Genomic DNA, 23,267 nt, shown 5'->3' on the forward strand with positions numbered 1-23,267 from the left:
TTAATAAAACCCTAACGTCACTCTCACCTCTCTCTCCTTATAACCCGTCCCTCTCACCCTCTCTCTCCTCATTCTCTTCGGATCCCTCTCTCCTCCTGTCTCCCTCTCTCTCCTCAAGAAATCTCTCTGTTTCTCTAAAAACCCTAACCTTCTCCGCCCCTGTTCTTCGTTTTTTTGGTGAGATCTCTCTGATCTTTGGGTTTTTCGCTCAAAATTGTTCTCAAACTTTAACCGGAACGACATTCCGGTGAGATCCCCTCTAGTTTTGTCCCCTTTGTCGTCCCAAATCCCGGTTGGTAATCGATTCTCTGGTGAAATTTTTTTGGGGATAAAATCGGAGTTTTATTAGGGTTTTATTAATTTCTTAATGGGATCCTCTTCCTCCAAATATCTTCCGACTTATTCGGTTGGTACTTCTGGGCAACGAATTCCTGACTCAAACTGTGATTGGGGCTCGAAATGCATTTGTCCCAACAACGAGCACTCGTATTCTGGCGAGTATCTGAATAATTTGAGGTTGGCCCAGAAGGAGAACACGAGTACCCGAAATTATCTCAAAGCTTGGTTTGAGAAAATGGAAGTGGAGCCTGGTGAAGAGGTGGAGTCCAAATACGACGATCGAGTCCCCACACCAGCAGATCTGAGATTCTTTGGAGGAGACGAATCTGATGAGGTATATTTCCTTATTTTTGGGTTTTTTTCCTGATTTTTCGAGTTAATTAGGGTTTACTCTGTTTTTGGGGTTTTTTGTGTTTCTTGGAGAAAATCTGTGATTTTTGGTTGAAACGTAGGTTTTCTAATAAAATTAGGGTTACTCTGCATGTTCTGATTTTTTGTGATTTTTTGTGAATTTTAATGATTTTTTTTCATTTGTTGATGATTTTTGTGAATTGTTATAGATTTAACATTGGTTCATTTTTTTTCATCATGCATGTCCCAAAAATGTTTGATTTTTGTGTTAAATGATGAAGTTTTCGAATTGCATGTCAGAGATTCGTTGATAATATTTGTTAAATGATGAAGTTTTCTAATTGCATGTCAGAGATCCCTTGATTTATTTTGTTAAATGATAAATTTTCGAATTGCATGTCAGAGATCCCTTGATTTTTTGGTTAAATGATGAAGTTCATGAATTGCATGTTAGAGATCCCTTGATTTTTCTCGATTTTTATGAGTTTATTTAAATTGCATGTTGAATACCATGAATGTTGGTCTGTTTTGGTTGATTTGGATGTTCAATTCCATGATTACTTTGATGATGTTGTTCTTTGATCTTGATAAGTTGATGTGAAATATATTAAACATATTTTATGTCCCCTCTTGATTGCAAGGAACCCAATCACTCTGATTCATTCGACCTATACTATGTGGGTGAGTGTGAGAACACAACTGCTGGTCCAGAGGTTTCTGATGGGCAATGTTCGGTTTCGTCCCCAAACGTGAAGGAAGATGAAATAAAAAAAAGCCACCTAAGGGTGTTGATGATGCTTAGAGATAAGTGTGTCTTCTATAAACCCTCTTTTAATTATATTTGGATTGCTGGTTAGCTGTGGAGACATAAGGTGGAGTAGCCAACAACTGTGATCTGTTGTTGGCAAGGGGTGTTGTTGTTTTGTTGATGATGTGATAGGGTTTGGAGTGTATTCATGTCCTCTATTATTGCCTTGTTGCTTGAAACATGTTGCCTTGTTGATTGATGAATGTTGCCTTGTTGATTGATGAATGTTGCCTTGTTGATTGATGAATGTTGCCTTGTGTGCTTGTTGTTTTAATAATGTTGCCTGTTGAAACTGTGATATGTTTGCTGGTTGATTAGTGTTGCCTTGAGAGGGGTGAAAGCATATGGGATGGTTTTATGAATAAAATTTTAACATGTGATTGGAAAAAAACAGTTTCATTAAAGTCCCCTCTTATTGTTTGTCTTTCCTGAATGCTTGGTCTGTGATGTTAGGGTTTGAATGAGGTCTATGATGAGTCTTTCAGTGCTGAGAAACTATCCATGTTTCATAAACCACAGTGCGCCATTAGCATCCAGCCGTAGGCTGTATGAGGCTTTTGTGTGCTAATGGTTTGTGAACATGGTGTGGTTCAATGAAGCTTGGGGACATCTGAGACCAAATTTAACATGATTTGTTTTGGCTTTCCGATCTTTTGCCAGTTTTAATGTCTTAGGAATCAATGAAATTGAATCCGTCACATATAAACTGGCATTAGACCGGGGAGGCAATTCATGTCTTGTTTACTTAGAGGTTAGTTGTCCCCAAAAGTGCCTTTGTATGTTACATCGATGATGAGTCTTTCATATGCTGAGAAACAATTCAAGTTACCTACACTCACTCGTGCTGCCATTAGTATCAGTGATGATGCTTCTCAGGCGCTAAGTGTGTGTAGGTTGAATTTGTTTCAATGATGCTTGGGGACATCTGAGATGAATTTTGATGTCATGCATGTTTTACTTTTGTTAGTTAGGTGGTCCTTCAAAGGGGATTGACTTATTTTTAAATATCCAATGCGATAGTTCACAATTTGTCAATTCCCTTTGGAAGGACCACCATGACACTTAAACAACATGTTTGATTGTGGTGTTAATGATAATCAATGATGTTAAAGGTTGATATCCTGAGATTTATGTTTCAATACTTGTCCTTTAACTCCTTTTGTCGAATGGAGTGATTGTCATTTCACATGATCAGTAGTGAATATCAATCATTCCGTTCGGCAAAAGGATGTTAAAGTTGAGAAAATATTGATACAATAGATCAATGATGCTATTCAACAACTCTGAGATTGGAACCCTAATGTTTGCTAATGTCCCATGTGTGAGTTTGATCATTGTTAAAATTTGGAAACATACTACATATATGCTGTAAATCAACCTAACTGAGATTGTTGTGCCTTGTCCATTGCTGCCTTGTTATTTGTTTTGAGTCATCTATGATGAGTCTTCATTTGCTGACACTCAAACCCTATATTCCATTAACACTCATGCGCCATTAGCATGAATAATGCTTCTCAGGAGCTAAGTGTTGGTGGATGGGGTTTGTGTGAGGGATGCTTGGGGACATTCTGAGATGCCTTGTTTTTTTGAGTTGTTCAATGATGAAATAATTTAGTAACTCGAATATTACATCTTTTGACGCATCGGTTTCAAAATGGGAATAAATTCCATCTGAAAATGATGTGATATTCATTCTTTCCATTTTGAAGCCGATGTGTTTAGAGTTGTGATTTTGCATGTCCTGAGTTTCCTACACTTTTAGTATCCTCTGTCAAATGGAGTGACTTTCCTTTCCCATTTCTGTTTGTGTTAGTCATTCACTCCATTTTGGGAGGAGGATATTAAAGTTTAGGATTCAATGATGATGAACACATACAAACTGAGAACAACATGTCCCCATGCTTTGCCTTGGCTTGAAAATGAATTCATGTGTTGCCTTGAAAACATAAAGTTGTCCCCTTAATGGTTTAAGGAATGGCTGACTCATTAAATTGGTGTTTTGTGTTTCAATTACAACTACAAATAATAAACATGATTGTGAATATGATGAACAAAAACTAAAGTATGATTGTGATAACCTAGTTATTGTTGCCTTGTGCATTGTTGCCTAGTTATTGTTGCCTTGTTGATGCTGTCTTGTTCATGTTGCCTTGTGCATTGTTGCCTTATGATTTTGACTTATCCTGAAATCATATGTTAATATGCAATGTACATGTTCCCTTATGATTTTGAATAATCCTGAAATCATATGTTAATATGCAATGTACATGAATAACTACAAATATGTGAGTATGATGAACAAAAACTAAAGATTAACAACAATAAATTGATTCATTCATTCTTCCAGTTGATATGTTGCTTCCAAAATGTTTTAAATACATGTGATGCTTTCATTCAAGCTTACAAAAGTGACATTTTGTTTGCTCTTGTAACTTTTAAAACATGTTCCCAAAACACAAAAAGTAATCTCTCGTTCTTGCTCTATACTTCACTGATTTGCTCTCCATTCATCAACAAGTTGTTTGCATTCATTCACATCCCACCTTGGGGCCTTAACTTGTTCTGGCAGATTCCCCTCATCTTCTAAAATCTTTTTCTTGTTGTGTGGGAGTTGGTAGTCATTGTCCCCCTTGTGTTTCAAAATTTCATTTCCAACATATTGAAGTGACATCCACACATTAGATAGAGTCTTTGCATGCAGTTCATTATATGCCTCAGTCACAGCACCACTTAAATCTTCAACTGTTTTAGGCATCTTTTTGTGCATTAGTGATTGAATTGACCTAAAGAACCCCAAGTCTAATATGTTACAATCTGGACTGTTTGCTGGCTGCTGAGTCAATATCAATGTGAAGCCATCTTGCTTGTAATGTTGCTGCCATTCTTGATCATTTTGCAAAATGTGTGCCTTTGCATTGTCTTGAATGATGTATATCACCCTTTCCCCCTCATGTGGTGGCCATTTCTCTTTAATTGCTGGGATTAGGTAGTTGATTAGCATGGCCCTAGTTGCAATCTGATTAACTGACTTGATTGGTTTAGTCTCAATTGTCCCCTTGACTCTATTTTTGGATGTTCTCTTTGCTTCCACTGCATCTGTGAATGGAAATATACCAAGTTTCCCATCCCACTCGCACTGCCCATCTTGTCCCCACCTTGGCCTTGCTACTGCTGCCATAAACATGAACTTTGGAATCTTAGTTCTTGATTTTCCCTTCCTGTGTGGAAATGGTTCATTGTTTGCTAAATAAACTCTTTGACTTTTTTGTGTAAGATAGAACCATTTCTCATCGATGTGAATGAAATCATACATGCTGTAATATGTGGGATCATTTGGTATTGAGTAGTCCATTAAGAGACCAAGTACCCACTTCATCCTTGCCATCTTGCATTCTTCTGAAATGCCTGGATTCAATGGACTTGAATGTGGTTTTATCTGTTTTCTTTTCACCATTCTCCAAACTGTTGTGGGACTCAAATTGAGCATCCTTGCTAGATCAATAATGGTTGTTCTATCCCCCATGGCTATGGAGGCTATAGACTCATATGTTACTTGAATTCTCTTCCTCCCACAATTGTGATATTTGCTATCATAGAAATACGAATCCATGGCTGCCTTATGTGCCAATGCTCTCTGCCATATTAGTCTAATTGCCTTCCTTGTGTAACCAAACTTTATAACAGCCTGCCTATTTGTCCCATGAATGAGTTCATCTGAATGCTTTTCTTTTCTTAAGAGAAGGAACAACAAGATTTCCAACCTTAATTCGTTGTTAATCCTTGGGGTTCTAGGCTTATGATGATTTTGCTCTGTTTCTGTTTGATGAATTGGAGATGGTGGGAACTCTTGTTGTGTTGGCATGTTCAAATCAAACAAAAATGGAACTGAGTGGTTATCTGATATACCTGATGTATGCTGTGGTCCCACTTCACATTCTTGTGCATATTCTTGTCCCACTTCATTCAGATCTGGCAATTGTTGATTTTGCTCAAAGTCCCCTATTTGATGAGCATTTACTTCACTTACAGCATTTTGGGTTGCCTCATCATCATCATAATCTGAATCAGAGTTCGTGTCGTCTCCTTCATCATCGGAAAAACCGAGGAACTCGTCCTCCTCTTGATCTGAAGCCATTAATGTCCCCTTGCTGATTAATTGTAGTGCATTTATTGCCTTTGGTTTTTTGTTGTTGTAACTGATATTAAAACAGTTGGAATTTATGAGGGTTTTTGGGTAGAAATTGTCCCCTATTTATAAAGGGTGGTAAATGTATAAAGTTTGGAGGGAAAAAGTTTGGAGGGAAAACTTTTTGCTAAATTTCTGTTTTTGGAGGGAAGTGTAAAAAGGGAAGTGGACTTTCCCAATTTGGGAAGTCTTCCCTCCGTTTTTTTCTGTTGCTGTAATCTCATTGGATGAAATAAATCCACCTCATGTACTTTGGTCCCCACTTCAATCAGATTTTTTCTGATTTTTGATTAATTAAATGAAAATATCCCCTTTCCCATAATTCTTTAATATTTTCTCTCTCCTTACTTTAATCTTTAAAAAAGAATCTCTTACACATTCTTACACACAATCATTTCTCTTACACCCAATCATTACACTTATACCCATACAAACCAAGATTCTATTTTTCTTAAAAACCCCCCAAGATTCCAAATGGATACAACATTTAGAAATGGAGGGAGTAGTAATTAACTAATTAATTTAAATATCTACGTGGCACCTAATTAATTATCTACGTGGCACTCGATTTTTTTTAATTCAAAAATAAATTAGAAATCTTATTTTTCATTGGCCGAAACCATTAGTAATCCTAGGTGGCGCTCTAATAGTTCAGCAAATATGTCTCTTTTATATATTATACTAGATTTTAGCCCGTGCGATGCACGGATTCTATTAAATTGTTATGTTTAAACAGAACTCCTATATATATATATATACCAATTTTATATATTAGATTAGTTTTTATTTTGCATTGAATTTTATTTTAGATTTATTTTTTAATTATGAGAGTGTTTATTTTTGGATGAAATTGTACATGCGTAATATTAATAATTAATTAATAAAAATATATACGTGGCACTTAATTATTTATCTACGTGGCACTCGACTTATTTAATTCAAAATTAAGTTTGAAATCTTATTTTTCATTGGCCGAAACCATTAGAAATACATGCAGTGTTTATCTACTGTGTCTTATTCAATTTTGGAGATTTCCCACGTGGCGCTCTAATATTTGATTTTAAATTGAATTTTATTTATTTTATTTTAGATTAGTATTTGATTTTGAATGAATTTTATTTTAGATTTATTTTTTAATTATATTATTAGAGTGTTTGATTTTAGATGGAGTTGTATAAATTAGTAATTTATTAATTAAAATGTGACACCTAATTGATTATCTAAGTGGCAATCGATTTTTTTAATTCAAAAATAAATTGGAAATCTTATTTTTTATTGGCCGAAACCATTAATAATCCTAGGTGGCGCTCTAATATTAGATTATTAGATTCGATTACATTTTTTATTTTATTTTAAAAAAGGAAAAGACTGCAACAAAGAAACGAAAAAAATGAAAGTTCTACCGTCACTTTCTTCTCCAACCTTCAACTCTCTCCTCCGAGTTCCGACCTTCACATCTGGAAAATCAATAAACCCAAAGTTCATCTGGAAAAAATGTCCCGGCATAAGTTATCTAATGTGTTCAGAAATCATGTCCCTAATCTAACACCCAATCAAGAAATTGCTAAACGTATTTCCCAATTTCTAATCTCCTCAAACTTCATAAGCCTCCAGAAATCACCTGTTTTTGGTAATGTCAATTCACACATAACTCAAATTGTTCTTTCAGACTCACATGTTCCTGTCAATTCTTGCTTACGATACTTCGATTTCCTGAGAAGTTTACCGTCCCCATCTTCGAAAACACCTGATCTTCGGGCTTATGTTACCCTCATTTTTAGATTGTTGGAAGCTAAAAAATTCGCTGTTGCGAAAAAATTGTTGAATTCTGTGTCTGTTGATGGATGCCCAGTTTCAGATATGGTGTCTGTTGTGGAAGAATGTGGTAGTAAAAGTGAATATAGTGCGAAATTTTATGATCTTCTGATGAGGGTTTGTGCGGATAATAAGCAGTTTGAGGATGCCTTTAAAGTGTTTGATAATATGACTGAGAGAGGGTTTCAGGTTGAGGAGAGAAGTTGTATGGTTTTATTGGTTTCACTGAAGAAAAATAGGGAATTTGAGTCCCTGATCAGGTTTTTCACTAAGATGGTTGTTTCGGGTGTCAAAATAACAGTGTATTCGATGTCGCTTGTGATTGATTGTTTGTGTAAGAGTGGGGAGATTGAGAAGGCTAAAGAGTTGATTGGTGAAATGTGTAGGAGAGGGGTTGAACAGAATTCATATCCGTACAACTCACTGATAGTTTTTTACATAAAGAAAAAGGACTTTGAGGAGGTTGATCAAGTAATTAGGCTAATGGAGAAGATGAATGTGGAGCCTAACGTAGCCACTTATACACTCATAATTGATGGATATGCAAGTAATGGGAAGATCGAAGAAGCAGAGAAAAAGTACCAGGAAATGTGTGAGCGGGGTGTTGAGGCAGATATGCATTTGTATACCGTGATGATCAATTTGTGTTGCAGGAAACAGGACATGAAAAAGGCTTGCCATCTTTTCGATGAAATGACAGAGAAAGGCCTTCCACCGAATATTCACACTTACGGTGCTATGATACATGGATTATGCAAGACTGGGGAGTTGGAGGCTGCAGAGATACTTGTGAATGAGATGCAGAGAAAAGGGGTTGAGATAAACCATGTGATTTTTAATACTTTGTTAGATGGTTATTGCAGAAAAGGAAGAATTGATGAGGCATTGCAGCTGAAGAATACCATGGAAAAGAAAGGATTGGTGCCTGATGTATACATGTATAACATTATGGCAAGTGGATTGCATAAGTTGAATCGAAATGAGGAAGCAAAGTCATTCTTGTACTCAATGTTAGACAAGGGATTGTCACTAAATACAGTCAATTATACTAGTTTGATCGACATACATTGTAAACAAGGTAAATTTGCGGAAGCCAATAGACTGTTTAAAGAGATGGAGAGGAAGGGGGAAGGGCCTAATGTTGTCACATACAATGCTTTGATTGATGGATATTGTAAGAAATGTAGGATGAAGGAGGCTCATAAACTCAAGAATGAGATGGAGGAAAAGGGAGTGACACCTGATGTCTACTCATACACGTCAATAATACATGGTGAATCTATAAATGGAAACATGGATTACGCGCTGACATTGTTTAAAGAGATGTCAAGTAGGGGGTTAGTTCCAAATGTAGTTACTTACACAGCAGTGATTTCAGGCCTGTCAAAGGTAGGAAAATCCGATGAAGCTTTCAAATTGTATGATCAAATGATAGACGCAGGCTTTACTCCAGACGCTACAGTATATACTTCACTTGTGGAAAGCCTTCATTCAGCTTAATATTATTTTCTAATTTTCATCATAAAAGGACTTGAACCTTGGTAGAACTAGGATTCATACTCGTTTTTGCGGTGATTTCAGGGTTTTTCTTCTTCTTAGATCTGTTGTAGTAGTACCCCTTGTATTCATGTAAAATTGTGTGTTGTTTGTCTGTCTTCTTCACATTGTAACACTGCTTTTTAACCAAACCTTGTCAAAGCAACAATTTTGGAGGATGTAAGTGTATGCTGTAATATAAATTCACTCTACAATGAATTGACTGTAAAATTAGTACACTGCGGTTGCAGTAGTAGAGGAAAGGTAACAAAAAGATGAAGAATACATCATCTTTGAAGTTTCAGGCAGAAATCAAATGATTAGCTACGCAATATGTACATTTTGCAACATCGAATTAGATACAGAACTTTCATCTAATTACAGGAAGACCCATTTACCCAAATGGGTATTAATATTAATAAATTTCAATTATATCTAATTTACATGAAAACTAACGGGTGAAAATACTGTAATTGAAATGGAAATGGAAATGGAATGCACAGCTTTACAAGAGTAAATCTGTATACTCTTTTAGGCCATGGCTGTTGAGTGATTCCTTAAGCTTTTGCAATGCTCGACTCTCTATTTGGCGGACCCTTTCCTTAGACAAACCAAACTTGGCTCCTATTTCAGATAATGAGTTCCGTTTTTCAGATGCAGATCCAATGCCAAACCTCAGCTTGATTATTTGTTCTTCTCTGGGGGCCAACGTGCAGAGTAGACTACGTATATGTTTCCTCATCAATTGTTTTTCCGCACACACATCAGGCTTTTCAATCTTAGTATCTGCTGTAACCTCCTGGAAAAGAAAATTTGTAGAGCCAATGAGAGGAAAATAATTACAAGGGTTGAATAATGAAGGGGTTGGGACAACGTGAGCAGTAATTTCAAATGGACACTAGATTCCATTCTGATGAGTCAGAAGTAGATCTCCACCGGCTGTCCAACATCTTCCTAAGAAATATTAAGACGTTGATGAGACACTACAAAAGTGCTTGACTGCTTGTAATTTAATACCATACAGACCAGTAGTTCAAAGATTGGGACATGATACTAAGGTGTTGAAGGCCAACTATGTCTCGCATAAGTACTTCCTCCGTTTCTCAATAGATTCATCATTTTGATTGGACACGTTTGTCAATACACAACTTTGACTATTAACATCTTTAATTTATATATTAGCAAATATATAAAAAAAAAAACTGATATTTGAAAATATACATTAATATTAACCCAATAATAGTTAAAATAATGGCAATTTTTTTTACATCTTAGCAATTAAGCATAGTCAAAGTTAGTATACAAATAGTGTAAAATGTCAAAATGATACATCTATTGAGAAACGGATGAAGTTTTAAGTATATTTAATGGTTTGATCATGGTAAAGAGGTACAGCCTCAATGAGCAATCATGACATTACATAAACAGAGAAGTATAATGAGGAAAGTTATTGTTGGAGCTTAGAAGGAAGCTCTGGGAGAACTGACAACTGTGGTAAAAGTTCTCAGAAGATACAATCTTACAGTCAGCAGACAGAGAGGAAAGGATTGATATGAAGGAACTGCAAACCATTTCCTATACACCCCCCCCCCCCCCCCCCCCCCCCCTCCCCTCTCCACACACACACAATCTTTTTCATCAGAAGTATTGAGGCTTGTGGAGAAAATAAAATAACAAGTCTGTTTGTTTAAATTTATTTTGACTTATTTCAAAAAATAAGTTCGGATAAGTTAAGAAAAAATAAGTTCATGTAAGTTAGCAAAATAAGTTTCTTCAGCGGAATTTTCTTTTCCAGATAATTTAATACACAAATAAGTTCTTTTTGGCAAAAATAAGTTACGACAAAATAAGTTCAGGAAAATAAGTTCAAATAAGTTTAGATATGTTTAAATAAGATCAAATAAGTTCAGATAAATTAATTTCGGTGTCACTCAAATTCAGGTGAACCATACCTAGTCTAAGTCCTAGAAACACAAATGTCAGCAGTCCGAGTTGGTTAATTCTTTGGGAGATGGTAACCAAGACCTGGCTAGGATACATACTTTTCTAAATCATCACTTCTCTGTATGGCTCCTTACAAATAACCTTCTTATGGACAACGGAATTTTAGGGATACAAAGGCTGAATGGAAAAAGTGCCTACATGATGGACAAACAGGCTTACTAAACCACTATCCGGCTACATGAAAAAAAGTTGCAAGTAATACTAGTGAATGGATCATCAGAAAGAGAAACCTAGTGGTACATTCTGAACTAAAGCATAATCATTAGGCAGACAAAAGGCTACAGAAACTTTACTATCCAATAACATAAGCAAGAGGATGTCACATGTCCAGCATCTAGCCATCCCCTTGTTTTCTTTTATGTATCCCAAAGCTTTGCTTCTGTTTTGGGGAACCAAAGGAAACCTTTGGATAATATTCTTAAGCTTTTCCAATTTTCACAGTTCTCTACAGCCTTTTGATATTTATGTTCACAGTTCACTTATCACGTTTCTTATCCTCCATAAAATAATTTGAGGATCATTTTCTCAATGCAAAGTACTTGAATGTGTAAAAAATCCCCAGTTGAGACATAGCAGAAATTAGTTAAGAAGCAAAGCTGACAAATTATATTATAAGCACGCGATAAGTTAGACTGAGAATTTCTATAGAATTCTCCATAACCTCAAAACATAATAGTCAATGAGGAACATATAGCCTAATCATAGGTCACATGTCAAATCCTCCCTCTCAAACTCAATATGTGGAACCCGGGAAATTAATACTTTGCCTAATCATAGGTCTCATGTTCAAATCCTCACCTTCCTTTCTCTTCTATCTTGCTATTCCAACAAAGTGTGAAACAAATCAAAACAAAAAGGCCAAAAGAAAAAATTGTCAATAATTTTCTTGTGTGCATAGGTTATGTAAAAGGTTTTATGTTGAAATGATAAAAGAAAGTAGATATAATTGTGTAAGTAATTTATCTTAGTTATGTTTCCTAAGTTGCATAGAATGTGAACACAAGGATCTTAAATATATACAACTTAGGAAACATAAAGAAGATAACCTATATACACAATTACATCTATACTTTCAAAAATATCATGTTCAGAGACAAGCTATTGAACACTGTATTTTTCTTAATTTTTTCCCCCATTTTCCTCAAGCTCTTTAACCGTGTCTACTAGTTACCTGGAAAGTGGTGCTCTGATCTGACCACACAGGTTGCTGCATCGAAAGTGGATGTCTCATCAAAATTAGCAAGTTCTGTAGTTTCTCGACTGTAATTCCTAAACGGAGTGCCAACTCTGCTGTTGTCGGATGCTGATGCCCTTCTTGGATGAATAATTTTCTAGCTTCCAAGACCTTGGCATGGAGGGTGTACATATTCTCCTACAGAAGATTTGCCAATAGTCTATTATTAAGTGAGAAGACCAAACATACGACATACTATTTTTGCCAAAGAAGATCGTGCTAAATGAACTTGACAGTGAAGATTTCAGAAAAACATCAAGAATATAGGAGTTTGAAAAGTAACAAAATAAACAGTTCTGGTACAGAAAATTATTAATGGTTCAGATCTTCAGAAAGATCTGAAATGGACAAAATTTGGGTGGCTTGAATTCTAAAATATAAAGAAGAAATAAAAACTCAAAAATAAAGGCAATCCATAATTCATACCGGCAGACGGATGGTTTTTGAGTGTTGAAATATGGCCTTCCTAATTGCTTGCCTTATCCACCAATATGCATAACTGGGAAATCGGCAACCAGCTTGGGGCTTGAACTTTTCCACACTCTTCATTAGCCCCATACTCCCTTCCTTTAGCAGAATCACAAAAGAAAAAGAAGATCCGATCAGTTTTTGGCTAGTTGAAAATCTCAAGCACTCACGCTGCTAATACGATTGCACAATTAAAAAAAAAAGAAAAACAGGAAGCCAAGAGGCAAGGTATTGTTCTTCAGTTTACCTGCAATAAGTCCTTAAGATGGAGGCCACGGTTCTGGTATTGTTTGGCTATATACACCACCATACGTAAGTTAGCATGAATTAATTTTTCCCGGCTTCTTTTCCCAGAGAGTACCTCTGAACGCAATGCCATAGAACTCAACCCAACAGCATCAGCCCACTCAGCAAACGTAGGCTCACGATCAAATTGAGACTCAAGGTTTTGCTTCACATTGACTAGTTTAATGAAGTTCTGATAAAGAATGGACACAAACGTATCATTAGTAATTTTATTCTACTTTTTGGAAAAAGTCATTAGTAATGCTGTATGATGCCAAGAAAATTGTTGGCAGAATGGCAATGATGTACCTGTATCTCTCCAATTAATTCATTTTCTTGTTTTACTGTTAGCAATTGCTTTGCCTCTGGACCCCATAAAAATAGTCGAAGAGGATCATTCGGATCATATCCTTCACCTGACCTTCTTGGATCGGCCTTTTTTTCAGCAACACCCATCTCATGAATTACTCTAGGCCTTGAAGACCTCCTTTTCTTATTTTTCCTTTCTAAAAGCCGAGAAGACCTCACTGTTCTCGGTGTGACTGTTGGAGTATCGCTCGGCCTGCACAGACACATTAGTCTCATGCACAGACAATATATAGTGTAACTCGACGAAGGGAATAAATAAAAAAATTGTATCAATATCAGGAAGACAACCGTAAGGATTGAAATTCAGTTATATCCCTCATCTAATGCATGCTTTTGAATGTAATCTTTGTTTTACGATTTTAAAGGAAGTTGATTTCCCCTGGAATTCCCACTCTTTCTTTCTGCTATCCCTTAAGTCCATTAATTGTTACGGATAATGGCTGTAAACTTCACCTTGAAGAGAGGGGTCCATCTGTATCAGCATCAACTTCAGCAGAGCTCTCAGCTAATGACAGTGCTAATTTCGAGGCTAATAGTGCTTCCTCGGCAAGGGAAATCACGTCACATGATTTCAGATCCATATGCTCGCTCACAGCTACTGAGCATGGATGTTTCTCATTTACAAGGGTTGTTAACCTGCAAAAGAAACAAGCTACTGAGTTATAGACGAGAAATGAAATGATTGGAATAGAAGACAGGGAACGATAACATGCGATTTTTTAAAGTTTTTTTTTATAATAACATATGTATCTAAGACCTTACAAGAAAGATGGGCCAGACCAACCACAAAGCTCATGTTCAAATTCCTCCTGGTGTTGAGAAACAGTTCCTATCTGCAGTGGGGCATATGCAACATGTTCAAGCTTCTTTCTCTCCAAGGTGGATAGTAACTGAGGAAGAACGAAAACACATAACTGAGTAAGTTCCTTCAGGATGGAAAAACCATACAGAAAACTTCTCAGACAATTAACCAGATCAAATCTATCCTAAGAAGGATTCCTGGAGCTGCAATTATTTGGATAAAACAAGAATAGAAAAGAGATGCACCAATTCACAAAATTTATGCATAGTCACTAACTTGACATGTTTTATCTTCTCTAAGAACCGACGAGGATTGCTTGCACTCATCCCGTTGCTCGTGTGAAAGAACAGAAGCAGGAAATTGTCTTAGCAAAGAGGTAGTGGACGTGGAGGGAACAAAAGACGTTTGTTCATTAACCATGGATACTGCAAAGTTGGCGACACATAAATTATATTAGGAAAATAAAAAAAAATTATTAGAACTTAGAAAAGATATCATATATCCTCCAACAGTTTGAGCTTTGGAGGTAATGCATTTAAACTTACAGACATATAACCTTTCCTTAGAATTGAAGTTAGTTCTTCATCAGTTCACAATGATAGCTAATCAGAAGAGGAAATATACCTTCTCTGAATGAAAGCTAATCATTATCACAATACCATATGCTGGTAACCAAGCAAGAAAAATAACATAACACTAAGATCCATTAACGTGCTCGAAAACCCACAATTGGACTTCCTTCATATTATCAGTCACAAAAAACAATTCCTTCATATTACCAGTCACAAACTCACAACTACAACCCATAATCCCACTAATAGAACCTCATTTATTTATTTTGGGCTAATTTAAGAAAAACTATGAAGTGCCAAAAGAGTCCTCCACTTCTAGCTCATTTCGGTTAAGTAAATGGAATAGAGATTAACTCAAGCTCTAGTTAGCCCCTGTATGCGAAAAATTTGAGCACTCTTAACATATAGAGTAGTAGTACTACGTGTGAAGGACAGCGACAAATTGGGCATTTATCTTGGTTGCCCTATGGGCGTAGATGGAAGATCTTCCGCGAGCTTTAATATCTTAGTGCAGAAAATCAGTGATAAAGCTCTTGATGGAAGATTAATAAATTGTCACAAGAAGGTAAATTAATTCTGATCAATAGCATCCTTGTTGCCATGGATGCACATTATGACTATCTTATTGTGTCCACAAAAAATTATAAATAAAATTAAGCCTATGTTGGGTTGAGATTCTGGTGGACTTCCTCTGAGGATAAGAAAAAACATAAGGATGAACTGGAGGATTTGAATAAAGCTACCCTCTTCAAGCAAGCCCGAAGAATTCCCGAAAATCCCAACCTGCTTATCAGTAGACTAAATACGGAGCTGATCCTATTATGGCTAATGCTACGGGAAACATTCCCAGAAATTGTTCATGGGGGTTTGCTAGGAGTTTCTTCAAAAATGAAATATATATAGTTCGCATAATTACGAGATACACTAACCAAAATTCCCAATAATAATAATCTAAATTTGACTAAATTCTTGAACAAAAAGCATGTATGTGCAGTATAATTAAAAATGCAGAACAAAAATATAAATAAAAATTGAAGAGACAATAAAAAATTAGTACCTGAAGGAGAAGAGGAAGAAGATGCATTGTTTCTGAATTGGGTTCTGGGTGGAAATGAGGAAGATGAAGAGAGCAAGTTAATGGCGGCTTCCATGAATGTTTTAGGAGAGAGAAAATTATGAAAGAAATTGAGCACTTCACTTCATTACTCTCCTACTCAGACCGGCCTCAGCCTCAAAACCCGATTCTGAAATTGGATGAGGTTTCATTATTTCCGTGCCATTTCTCTATATTTTAAGTATTTGTATTTGTTTTGGTGTGGAGAGTCTTTCTATGATAAAGCAGTAGTAGGCTCACTCGTTTGTGCCCCTAAGCCTCAATTGTAGGCTCACTGTTAATTTGCTCCCTCTTAGTCTCTCTTCTTGTACACCTCATCACCCCCTCTTAACAAGAGTTAGCTACCAAAAACACTAAGAAATAGACTATCTCTTAAACACTACCTCTTATATAGTTTTTTAATATTTTTAATTTTATTTTTAATATAAAATGCAACCAAAATACATCAAATTCTTCCACCTCACCCCCACTCTTATTTTTAAGAGCTACCTCTTATTTAGAGGAAGTCACAATCAACCTCTAAATAAGAGGTAGTTTAGAGTTAGCTCTTATTTTTTAAGAGGTAACTCTTAAATATTCTCTCTCTTTAAGAGTGGGCTAAGAGTAAGCCACAATTGATGCTCTAAGAGCATCAATTGTAGTGTTATCTCTTATTTGCCCCCTCTTAGTCTCTCTCTTCATCCACCTCATCACCACTCTTAATAAGAGTTCACTATCAAAAAATCCAAGAAATAACTAACTCTTATACACTATCTCTTATGTAACTTTTTCCTATTTATTTATTTTATTTTTAATGCAAAAATATCAAAAATAAGCACAATGCCCCCACAATATTCCACCTCACCCCCCTCTTATTTTCTAAGAGCTACCTCTTATTTAGAGGATGTCATAATCAATCTGTAAATAAGAGGGAGCTAAGAGTTACATCTTATTTGCTAAGAGTTAGCTCTTAGATTTTCTCTCTCCTTAAGAGGGGGCTAAGAGTTATCTAGTATTGATGCTCTAACGAGATTAAGATAGAGGGCGTGTTCGGCAGTAGCGTTTGAGATAGCTGGTACTCGATAGCGTTATGAGTCAAGACACTACTTGTAAAATTTGTAAGTGTTTGGCAAGGTAACGGTTTAGGTAGCGGTTAGCGGTCGAGGCAACGTTTGGGTAGCTTTTGTCAAACGTTAAAATTAGTAGTTTTTAAGATAGCGGGTAGTTTTTGACAAATTTATAATAAAGTTTTAAATAATATTCTATCTTTTATTTTATTTTAGAATATCAACCATTACTTTTACCGAACACACATATCAGTTAGCCGCTACATTGACAGTTAACCGTTACCCGCTACTATTCACCGCTACCCGCTACCCGCTACCGCTAATTTTACCGAACAGGGCCAGAATCAGAACTAATTTTAAAATAGACCTGGTCCACACTAGATTTATTGTGTACCATGCCTAAAAAAGTTAATAACTTAATTCTAGTTTATTTTGATTTGTTTATAAAAATTATTGCAAAAATATATCAAATTGGTTTTATTAATACATGTTATGCTCGAATAATGTGATTTTAAGTCACGACTCTCTTTTAAAAATATGGATTTTTCATAAAATACCCCTGAGGTTTAACTTAATTCACCAAATATCCTCATGTTTTCAATAATTCACCATATACCCCTGAGGTTTTAAAAAAATTCACGACTTACCCCTGCCGTTAAGTCACCTTTAGAATTTAGGAGTTGCATCTTCTTCGTCCATCATTCTTCATCTTCTCTCTCCACCTTCATATTTTAAAACCTACTTCTTTATGATCTCCATCCTTCCATCTCCCGTGGCTTCTCATTCTCTCTCCACCCCTGCCGCAAAATATTTTTCAAAACTCAGGCAATTCTACCTACCTAATATTCTCATCTATCTTCTCCTCCAACAATAATCAACAACTGTAGCAACTACAACAATGGCAACACCAACCTCTCTTCCCTCACCTCCCACACTAATTACTTTACTTCAACCAATGGGGAAAAAAAATACAATAATAATGACATTTTAATACTCCAAAGAACAAACCCAATAATCTCCCACGATCTAATTCAATTAAGTTGTCCCAAAAGAAAGAAATAAGAACAAGTAAACTTGAAATCAAAATTTAAGTAGCTTTAGATTCGATTAACGATTTGCTAGAAAACTCAATACCTTCAGACCCTCCTTCCCTTTTGTCTTCTTCGCTGCTACCAATGGAGCTATTGCTCCCTCCTTCGCAGCTCTTCACCATCTCATCGTCCATCATCATCAATCTTCCACCATCAACCAATCATCAACACCCATCAACATCTTTAAACATCTTTAATGTTGCTGAAAAATTCATTTAACACACTAAATTGATGATTCAATGAATACCCATTTTCATTTATCAACCTTAACTTTGGATTTGAATGTTGCAACACTCCCGCCGATGTAGCTCTTATTGTGGAGGAGAAGACGAATTATGATGTTTCAATTGATGAAGTTGGAGCAATGTTAGGATATCAGTGGTTAAGGCAGTTTCAATTAATGGAGTTTGATTGCAGGTGGAGAGAGAATATGGAGAACAAGTGATTTGGTGGGTTGTAACTTTGAAATTGCGAAATCATGAAATATGGATTTTAATTGATTTATATTATAATTTGTTGAAATTACTTATTTAATTACTCCACTAAACTTTGAAGAAGGTGGAGAGAGAATATGGAGCTATGGAGGTCTATGAGATATGATGAACACAATAATAAGGGAGGTGTGAATGAAGGAGGGAGAAAAAATATTGTGTAAACTAACGGAAAATTTGACGACGTTAGACAAAAAAGGAAAATCGTGAATTTTTTAGAAACCTAAAGGGTATATGGTGAATTATTGAAAACACGAGTGTATTTGGTGAATTAAGTTAAACCTCATGGGTATTTCATGAAAAATCCGTTAAAAATATAGTGTTACTTTGATTCAAAAAATGGTTACAATATCTAAGAAACTTGGTGTTTAATTTATTATTGTCATTATATGAACAGTAAAGGTCACTAAAAGGGGTGCTAAAGTAAATTGTTGGCTTTAAGTCCACAATAATATTATTGTGGACTAGGTCCACGCAAGAATAATCATCAGATAAGATAAATTTAGAAAAAATAAGGTTGACCAAGCACAATTTATAACTAAAATAAGTTTTTTTAAGTTCGGATAAATTTAATAATATAAGTTCAGAAAAAATAAGTGAAAATCAGATTAATAAAACGCATGCGACCTTAAACAACTAAATTGCTTGCTCATCTTTTCTTTTTTCACTTTTTTTTTACCGATACTCTCTCCCAAAAGTTTCTGAAGCCAGAGGAACTCTATCCCATAAAGATAAGAGCATGGATAAAATGGCATTTTACCTTAATTAATGAATTTGGCCACTTTATCATTTTCCTTTATTTTTCGATTGTTTTATGAAGGAAATAATGCCCTTGGTCCAAGTATGCATTCTATATTAAGTCTAATAAGTGCGGTTCAGTATTAATTAACAAGTTAATAATTCAGTGAGATCAAGTGAGCTGAATGCCTAGCTAGAGGCCGCTTCAGTTCAAGTGGAATTAATTATATTAATCCACAGCTTACTCTTGACTGAACCCGTAGGGTCACACAAATAGTACGTAAACGGATCAAGTATTTAATGACATTAAATACTCCATCTATGGATATTCGGAATCGACGGATCTTGGTTTCAGTGGGAGCTAAGATCGTCACAGGCAAGAAATGAATACTCCGGAAACGATGATATTGCCGGAAACGGAAATATGGATCGTATCGGAAATATAAATATTATCCAAGTCGTAGATGTTGCCGGAAACGGAAACATGGTACGTATCGGAAAATATTATCGGAAATGGAAATATTGCCGGAATCGGAAATATTGCCGGAAACGGAAATATTGTCAGAATCAGAAATATTATCGGAATAGGAAAATAATTCCGGAAACGGAAATATTAAATATTTGTTCGAAACGGAAATTGATTCCGGAATCGGAAATATTAAATATTGTTCGTATCGGAAATGAATTCCGAAACCGGGAATTTAATCGGAAGCGTATCGTACGAATAAACATCGGACGAGCTTGCTAGACGCAAGGCCTAGCACGAAGCTAGGCCCAACGCCTAGCAAAGCCCGCGCGCGACCAAAGCAAGCAAAGCCCAAATGCCAGAGTGAGGCCAGCAGGCGCGCGCCCCTCGTGGGCTGCGAGCACTTGCTGGGCGTGGGCTCAGCGCGCGCGCGCGCATGGCGCCCCTCGTGGGCTGCTGCGCTTGCGTGTGTGTTTGTGCTTGCGTACGAAACCTTGATCGGTTAGGATTCGTATAAGATTGATTTCCTAAGTCTACTAGATAAATTAAGTGATTGAATTTTAGATTAATTCAGATTCACTAAATCGTTTCCTAGTAGGATTCTAATATCCGATACCCATGCCCTATAAATAGGTGATCAATGCTCACAATTTATAAAAAGTTTTCAAGTATTCAAAGCTAGGATTTTTAAGCAGAAAAATCAGCCATAACTCTTGCCCATTTAGCCGAAAATAAGTAGTACCTTAAGGGCGATTCTAGTTGGTCAATCTTAAGGCGCATCCGGACGTGTTGTGGACTATCTACGGAGGGACGACACTTGGAGTCCTAAAGACTTGTTCTTGTTCGGTTCGGGCGCAGCTAGGGAGGGCATGCAACAAAGTATATGCATCTAAACTATGCTAAATGATTATGTGTAAATAATATGCTTTCCTGGCTTTATGGTTTTTTCCGCATGATTTATGAATTGTCATATGTATCATAACCTAACAGTGGTATCACGAGCCTCTTATTATTTTCATAATCTAAGTTGCATGAACATGGTTAAATATTACAAATTTGCAAGAATTAAAAGGGGTGATTAATTTTCGTAATTGTTAATTAATTTCAAATTGCGTTTATTTAATTATACGTACGCAGTTTTTCGGCAGTTTCTTCGTTACTCATCCAAATCGAGTGATTTTTGTGTCAATTCCGCATGTAAAAGGCATTCTAAAATTTTGACAAAAATAGTGTTTTTCGGCCGAACCCAGAATTCTCAAATTCGAAGCCTAACTATGACTTTTCGGAGGTTTTAGTTTTTCGAATGCAAAATTTCGTAAATTTAAGATGTTAAATTAAATATTTGCGATTCTTGTTGATAAATCTTAAATTTTTGATTGACCTACTGTATATGTTTAACAAGTTTGAATGCCTAACCTTGTTAATTATGCAATCTAATTTGTAATTATGATTAATTTGTTGAAAATTGGAATAATTTAGAATTAATTTGATTTTCATAATTAGTTATAATTTAATTAGATACCTATGATTAAAAACCACCATAAAAATTGTAAATTTATGTTAAATTTTAAATTTTTTATGACCTAGACTTGAATCCATGTTAATCGGAAATCAATTGAATAATAAATTTTCGATTTTTCGCCCTAAAATTATGAAATTAATATTATTTATTAATTTGTCATTAATTTTGAATATAAATTTTAAATTTTTATGCGATTCGCTCATATAACTTGCACGCACAAAGCAATGGACGCTACGTGTTACCCTTAAGGGGTGTTGTATAGTGCGGGCATGTGACGACGAGCAAGGGAGCTCGTCGCCCATGCGGTACGAATGCAATGAGCAAGGCCATGGTGCACGAGCACAAGGCAGCAGCCCTGCCTTGTGTCGTGGGCTGTGTGCAATGGGCGAATTGGCGAGGGCGAGGGCAAGGCACGAGCAGTCGCGTGTGGGCAGCAAGCGAGCTGCGCTACAGCGCGCACTGCCTCGCGCAAGCGTGCGGAGCCTCGTGCGCAGCGAGCGTAAGCTCGCGTGCCACGAGTGCTGCGCCAAGCATCGATCGCTCGCGCGCAGCGAGCGCTATTGTACGTGCGACGAGCGCTGCGCCCAACGATGGCGTGCGAGCGCTATTGTACGTGCGACGAGCGCTGCGCCCAGCGAGGGCGTGCGAGTGCTTGTTGCGACGTGCGACGAGCGCTGCGCCCAGCGATGGCGTGCGAGTGCTTGTTGCGACGTGCGACGAGCGCTGCGCCCAGCGATGGGCTGCGGCAGCATGCTTGTTGCGTCGAGCGCTGGCGCGCGCAGCGAGCACCAGCTCGCGTGATGCCTTGCAATGGTGAGCAGCAGCGATGCGACGCAGCGCATGGGCTGCGCGCACATGGCCAGCGATGGCTGTGTGCGTGTGGCCCATGGGCGTGCGATGCGTGGGATTGTTGCGTTGCGATTAGATCGTTTTGAAATTTTAATTTGAAATTTTCAGTTTACGTAATTTTAATTAATTTTAAAATTGATAATTTAAATTATTTTCTTGGATTTTAATTTTGAATATTGTAATTATAATAAATTTTACTTATTCTAATTATTTTACTAAAATTAAAATCATGAATTAATTTAAATACGACTGAAATTAAATTAAACTTTTGGATTCAATTATAAATTTATATGAGCTTTAAATTTTAATTAAATTTGTATGTTTCCGGTTAGACTAGAAATACATTTTTATGTTTAAAATTAGTAAAGCATATGAATTTATTGGTTTAAGTGGGAGCTCCTTTTAGTCATATACTCTTGATTAGGTCTACAAATCCTTAAGGTTAAAACAACTTGATTAGAATTAATAAGGACTGAATAATTTATAGATTATTGGTGCCCTTGATTAATTGCTGCAAATGTTTATGTGATGCATAATGTGTTTTACTAACCAGCTATGTGGGCCATTCATGATAATGAATGGGTGAATGGTATATATTGTATATGTACTGTTTTGCAGGTTATGAAGTGACTAGTATGGCCCAAATAGGATAGAAAATATGGTCTGCGTACCATTAATTTGAATGTAATTGGTCTTAAGTACCAAAGTAGTTTTTCAATTCAAATATGGTCTGCGTACCATCAAATAGTTGTAATTAGTTTTAATTATAGCTTATCCTATTTGAAGAAAATGGTGCCTCCCACGGAGATTTTCAAGACGGACTTTGAAGTTAAAGCTTCAAGATGAAGTCGGGCCATACTAGATCACATTTATCTTATGCATGCTTTAAGTTATTTATTGCTTTAAATATGTCTTAATTATGCATGAGATTGTGGCTTGATTATGTTGCATGATTAAGGATTTTAGTTCACTTAAAATCTAACCAACATAGTAAGAGCCTTAAGTTCCAAACTTAAAAATTGAGTTAAAAGGTGCCATGCCAAAATATACACTTGCTTGGATATCCTTTACATCAATCTAGTAATAGTTTTCGCTCAGCAAGGTGTTACTTATTGGTCCTAAAGGGGCAAGGTACACAAATAATTGTGAGTACATGTTAGTTTTGGTGAAACTCAACGATA

At 36.2% G+C, this 23,267-nt stretch overlaps 4 protein-coding genes across 4 annotated transcripts; 2 read left to right on the plus strand and 2 right to left on the minus strand.

The window, feature by feature from the left end:
* Positions 1 to 213: 213 nt before the first annotated feature.
* On the plus strand, positions 214 to 2,090 carry LOC110798232 (uncharacterized). The gene is made up of 2 exons (XM_056829059.1): positions 214 to 673; positions 1,332 to 2,090. Exons 1-2 carry the CDS (start codon positions 368 to 370, stop codon positions 1,545 to 1,547), a joined length of 522 nt encoding a protein of 173 aa, XP_056685037.1. The 5' UTR covers positions 214 to 367; the 3' UTR covers positions 1,548 to 2,090.
* Positions 2,091 to 3,986: 1,896 nt separating this feature from the next.
* Positions 3,987 to 5,633, minus strand: LOC130461412 (uncharacterized). The gene has a single exon (XM_056829506.1). The coding sequence runs from the start codon at positions 5,631 to 5,633 to the stop codon at positions 3,987 to 3,989; it is 1,647 nt and encodes a 548-aa protein (XP_056685484.1).
* Positions 5,634 to 7,054: 1,421 nt separating this feature from the next.
* Positions 7,055 to 9,187, plus strand: LOC110798237 (pentatricopeptide repeat-containing protein At2g32630). The gene has a single exon (XM_022003412.2). The coding sequence runs from the start codon at positions 7,179 to 7,181 to the stop codon at positions 8,997 to 8,999; it is 1,821 nt and encodes a 606-aa protein (XP_021859104.1). The 5' UTR covers positions 7,055 to 7,178; the 3' UTR covers positions 9,000 to 9,187.
* A 140-nt stretch (positions 9,188 to 9,327) lies between these two features.
* LOC110798238 (RNA polymerase sigma factor sigF, chloroplastic) lies at positions 9,328 to 16,055 on the minus strand. Its single transcript, XM_022003413.2, has 9 exons — positions 15,827 to 16,055; positions 14,474 to 14,622; positions 14,158 to 14,285; positions 13,849 to 14,031; positions 13,336 to 13,588; positions 12,989 to 13,219; positions 12,700 to 12,840; positions 12,211 to 12,411; positions 9,328 to 9,834 (listed from the first exon to the last, which is right to left on the minus strand). The coding sequence occupies exons 1-9, from the start codon at positions 15,918 to 15,920 to the stop codon at positions 9,541 to 9,543; spliced, it is 1,674 nt and encodes a 557-aa protein (XP_021859105.1). The 5' UTR covers positions 15,921 to 16,055; the 3' UTR covers positions 9,328 to 9,540.
* Positions 16,056 to 23,267: the final 7,212 nt, after the last annotated feature.

This window comes from Spinacia oleracea, chromosome 5 (assembly GCF_020520425.1).
Source record: "Spinacia oleracea cultivar Varoflay chromosome 5, BTI_SOV_V1, whole genome shotgun sequence".
Classification (NCBI taxonomy): domain Eukaryota; kingdom Viridiplantae; phylum Streptophyta; class Magnoliopsida; order Caryophyllales; family Amaranthaceae; genus Spinacia; species Spinacia oleracea.

What these genes read in the sequence shown, in the direction of transcription:
- LOC110798232 (XM_056829059.1), top strand. Translation starts at nt 368, where the DNA reads ATGGGATCCTCTTCCTCCAAATATCTTCCGACTTATTCGGTTGGTACT. An exon ending in GAGGAGACGAATCTGATGAG is followed by an intron (nt 674 to 1,331) that starts GTATATTTCCTT and finishes CTTGATTGCAAG; the next exon opens with GAACCCAATCACTCTGATTC.
- LOC130461412 (XM_056829506.1), bottom strand. Translation starts at nt 5,633, where the DNA reads ATGGCTTCAGATCAAGAGGAGGACGAGTTCCTCGGTTTTTCCGATGAT.
- LOC110798237 (XM_022003412.2), top strand. Translation starts at nt 7,179, where the DNA reads ATGTCCCGGCATAAGTTATCTAATGTGTTCAGAAATCATGTCCCTAAT.
- LOC110798238 (XM_022003413.2), bottom strand. Translation starts at nt 15,920, where the DNA reads ATGGAAGCCGCCATTAACTTGCTCTCTTCATCTTCCTCATTTCCACCC. An exon ending in GAGAAGATAAAACATGTCAA is followed by an intron (nt 14,286 to 14,473) that starts GTTAGTGACTAT and finishes GTTCTTCCTCAG; the next exon opens with TTACTATCCACCTTGGAGAG. An exon ending in GATGGACCCCTCTCTTCAAG is followed by an intron (nt 13,589 to 13,848) that starts GTGAAGTTTACA and finishes GTGTCTGTGCAG; the next exon opens with GCCGAGCGATACTCCAACAG.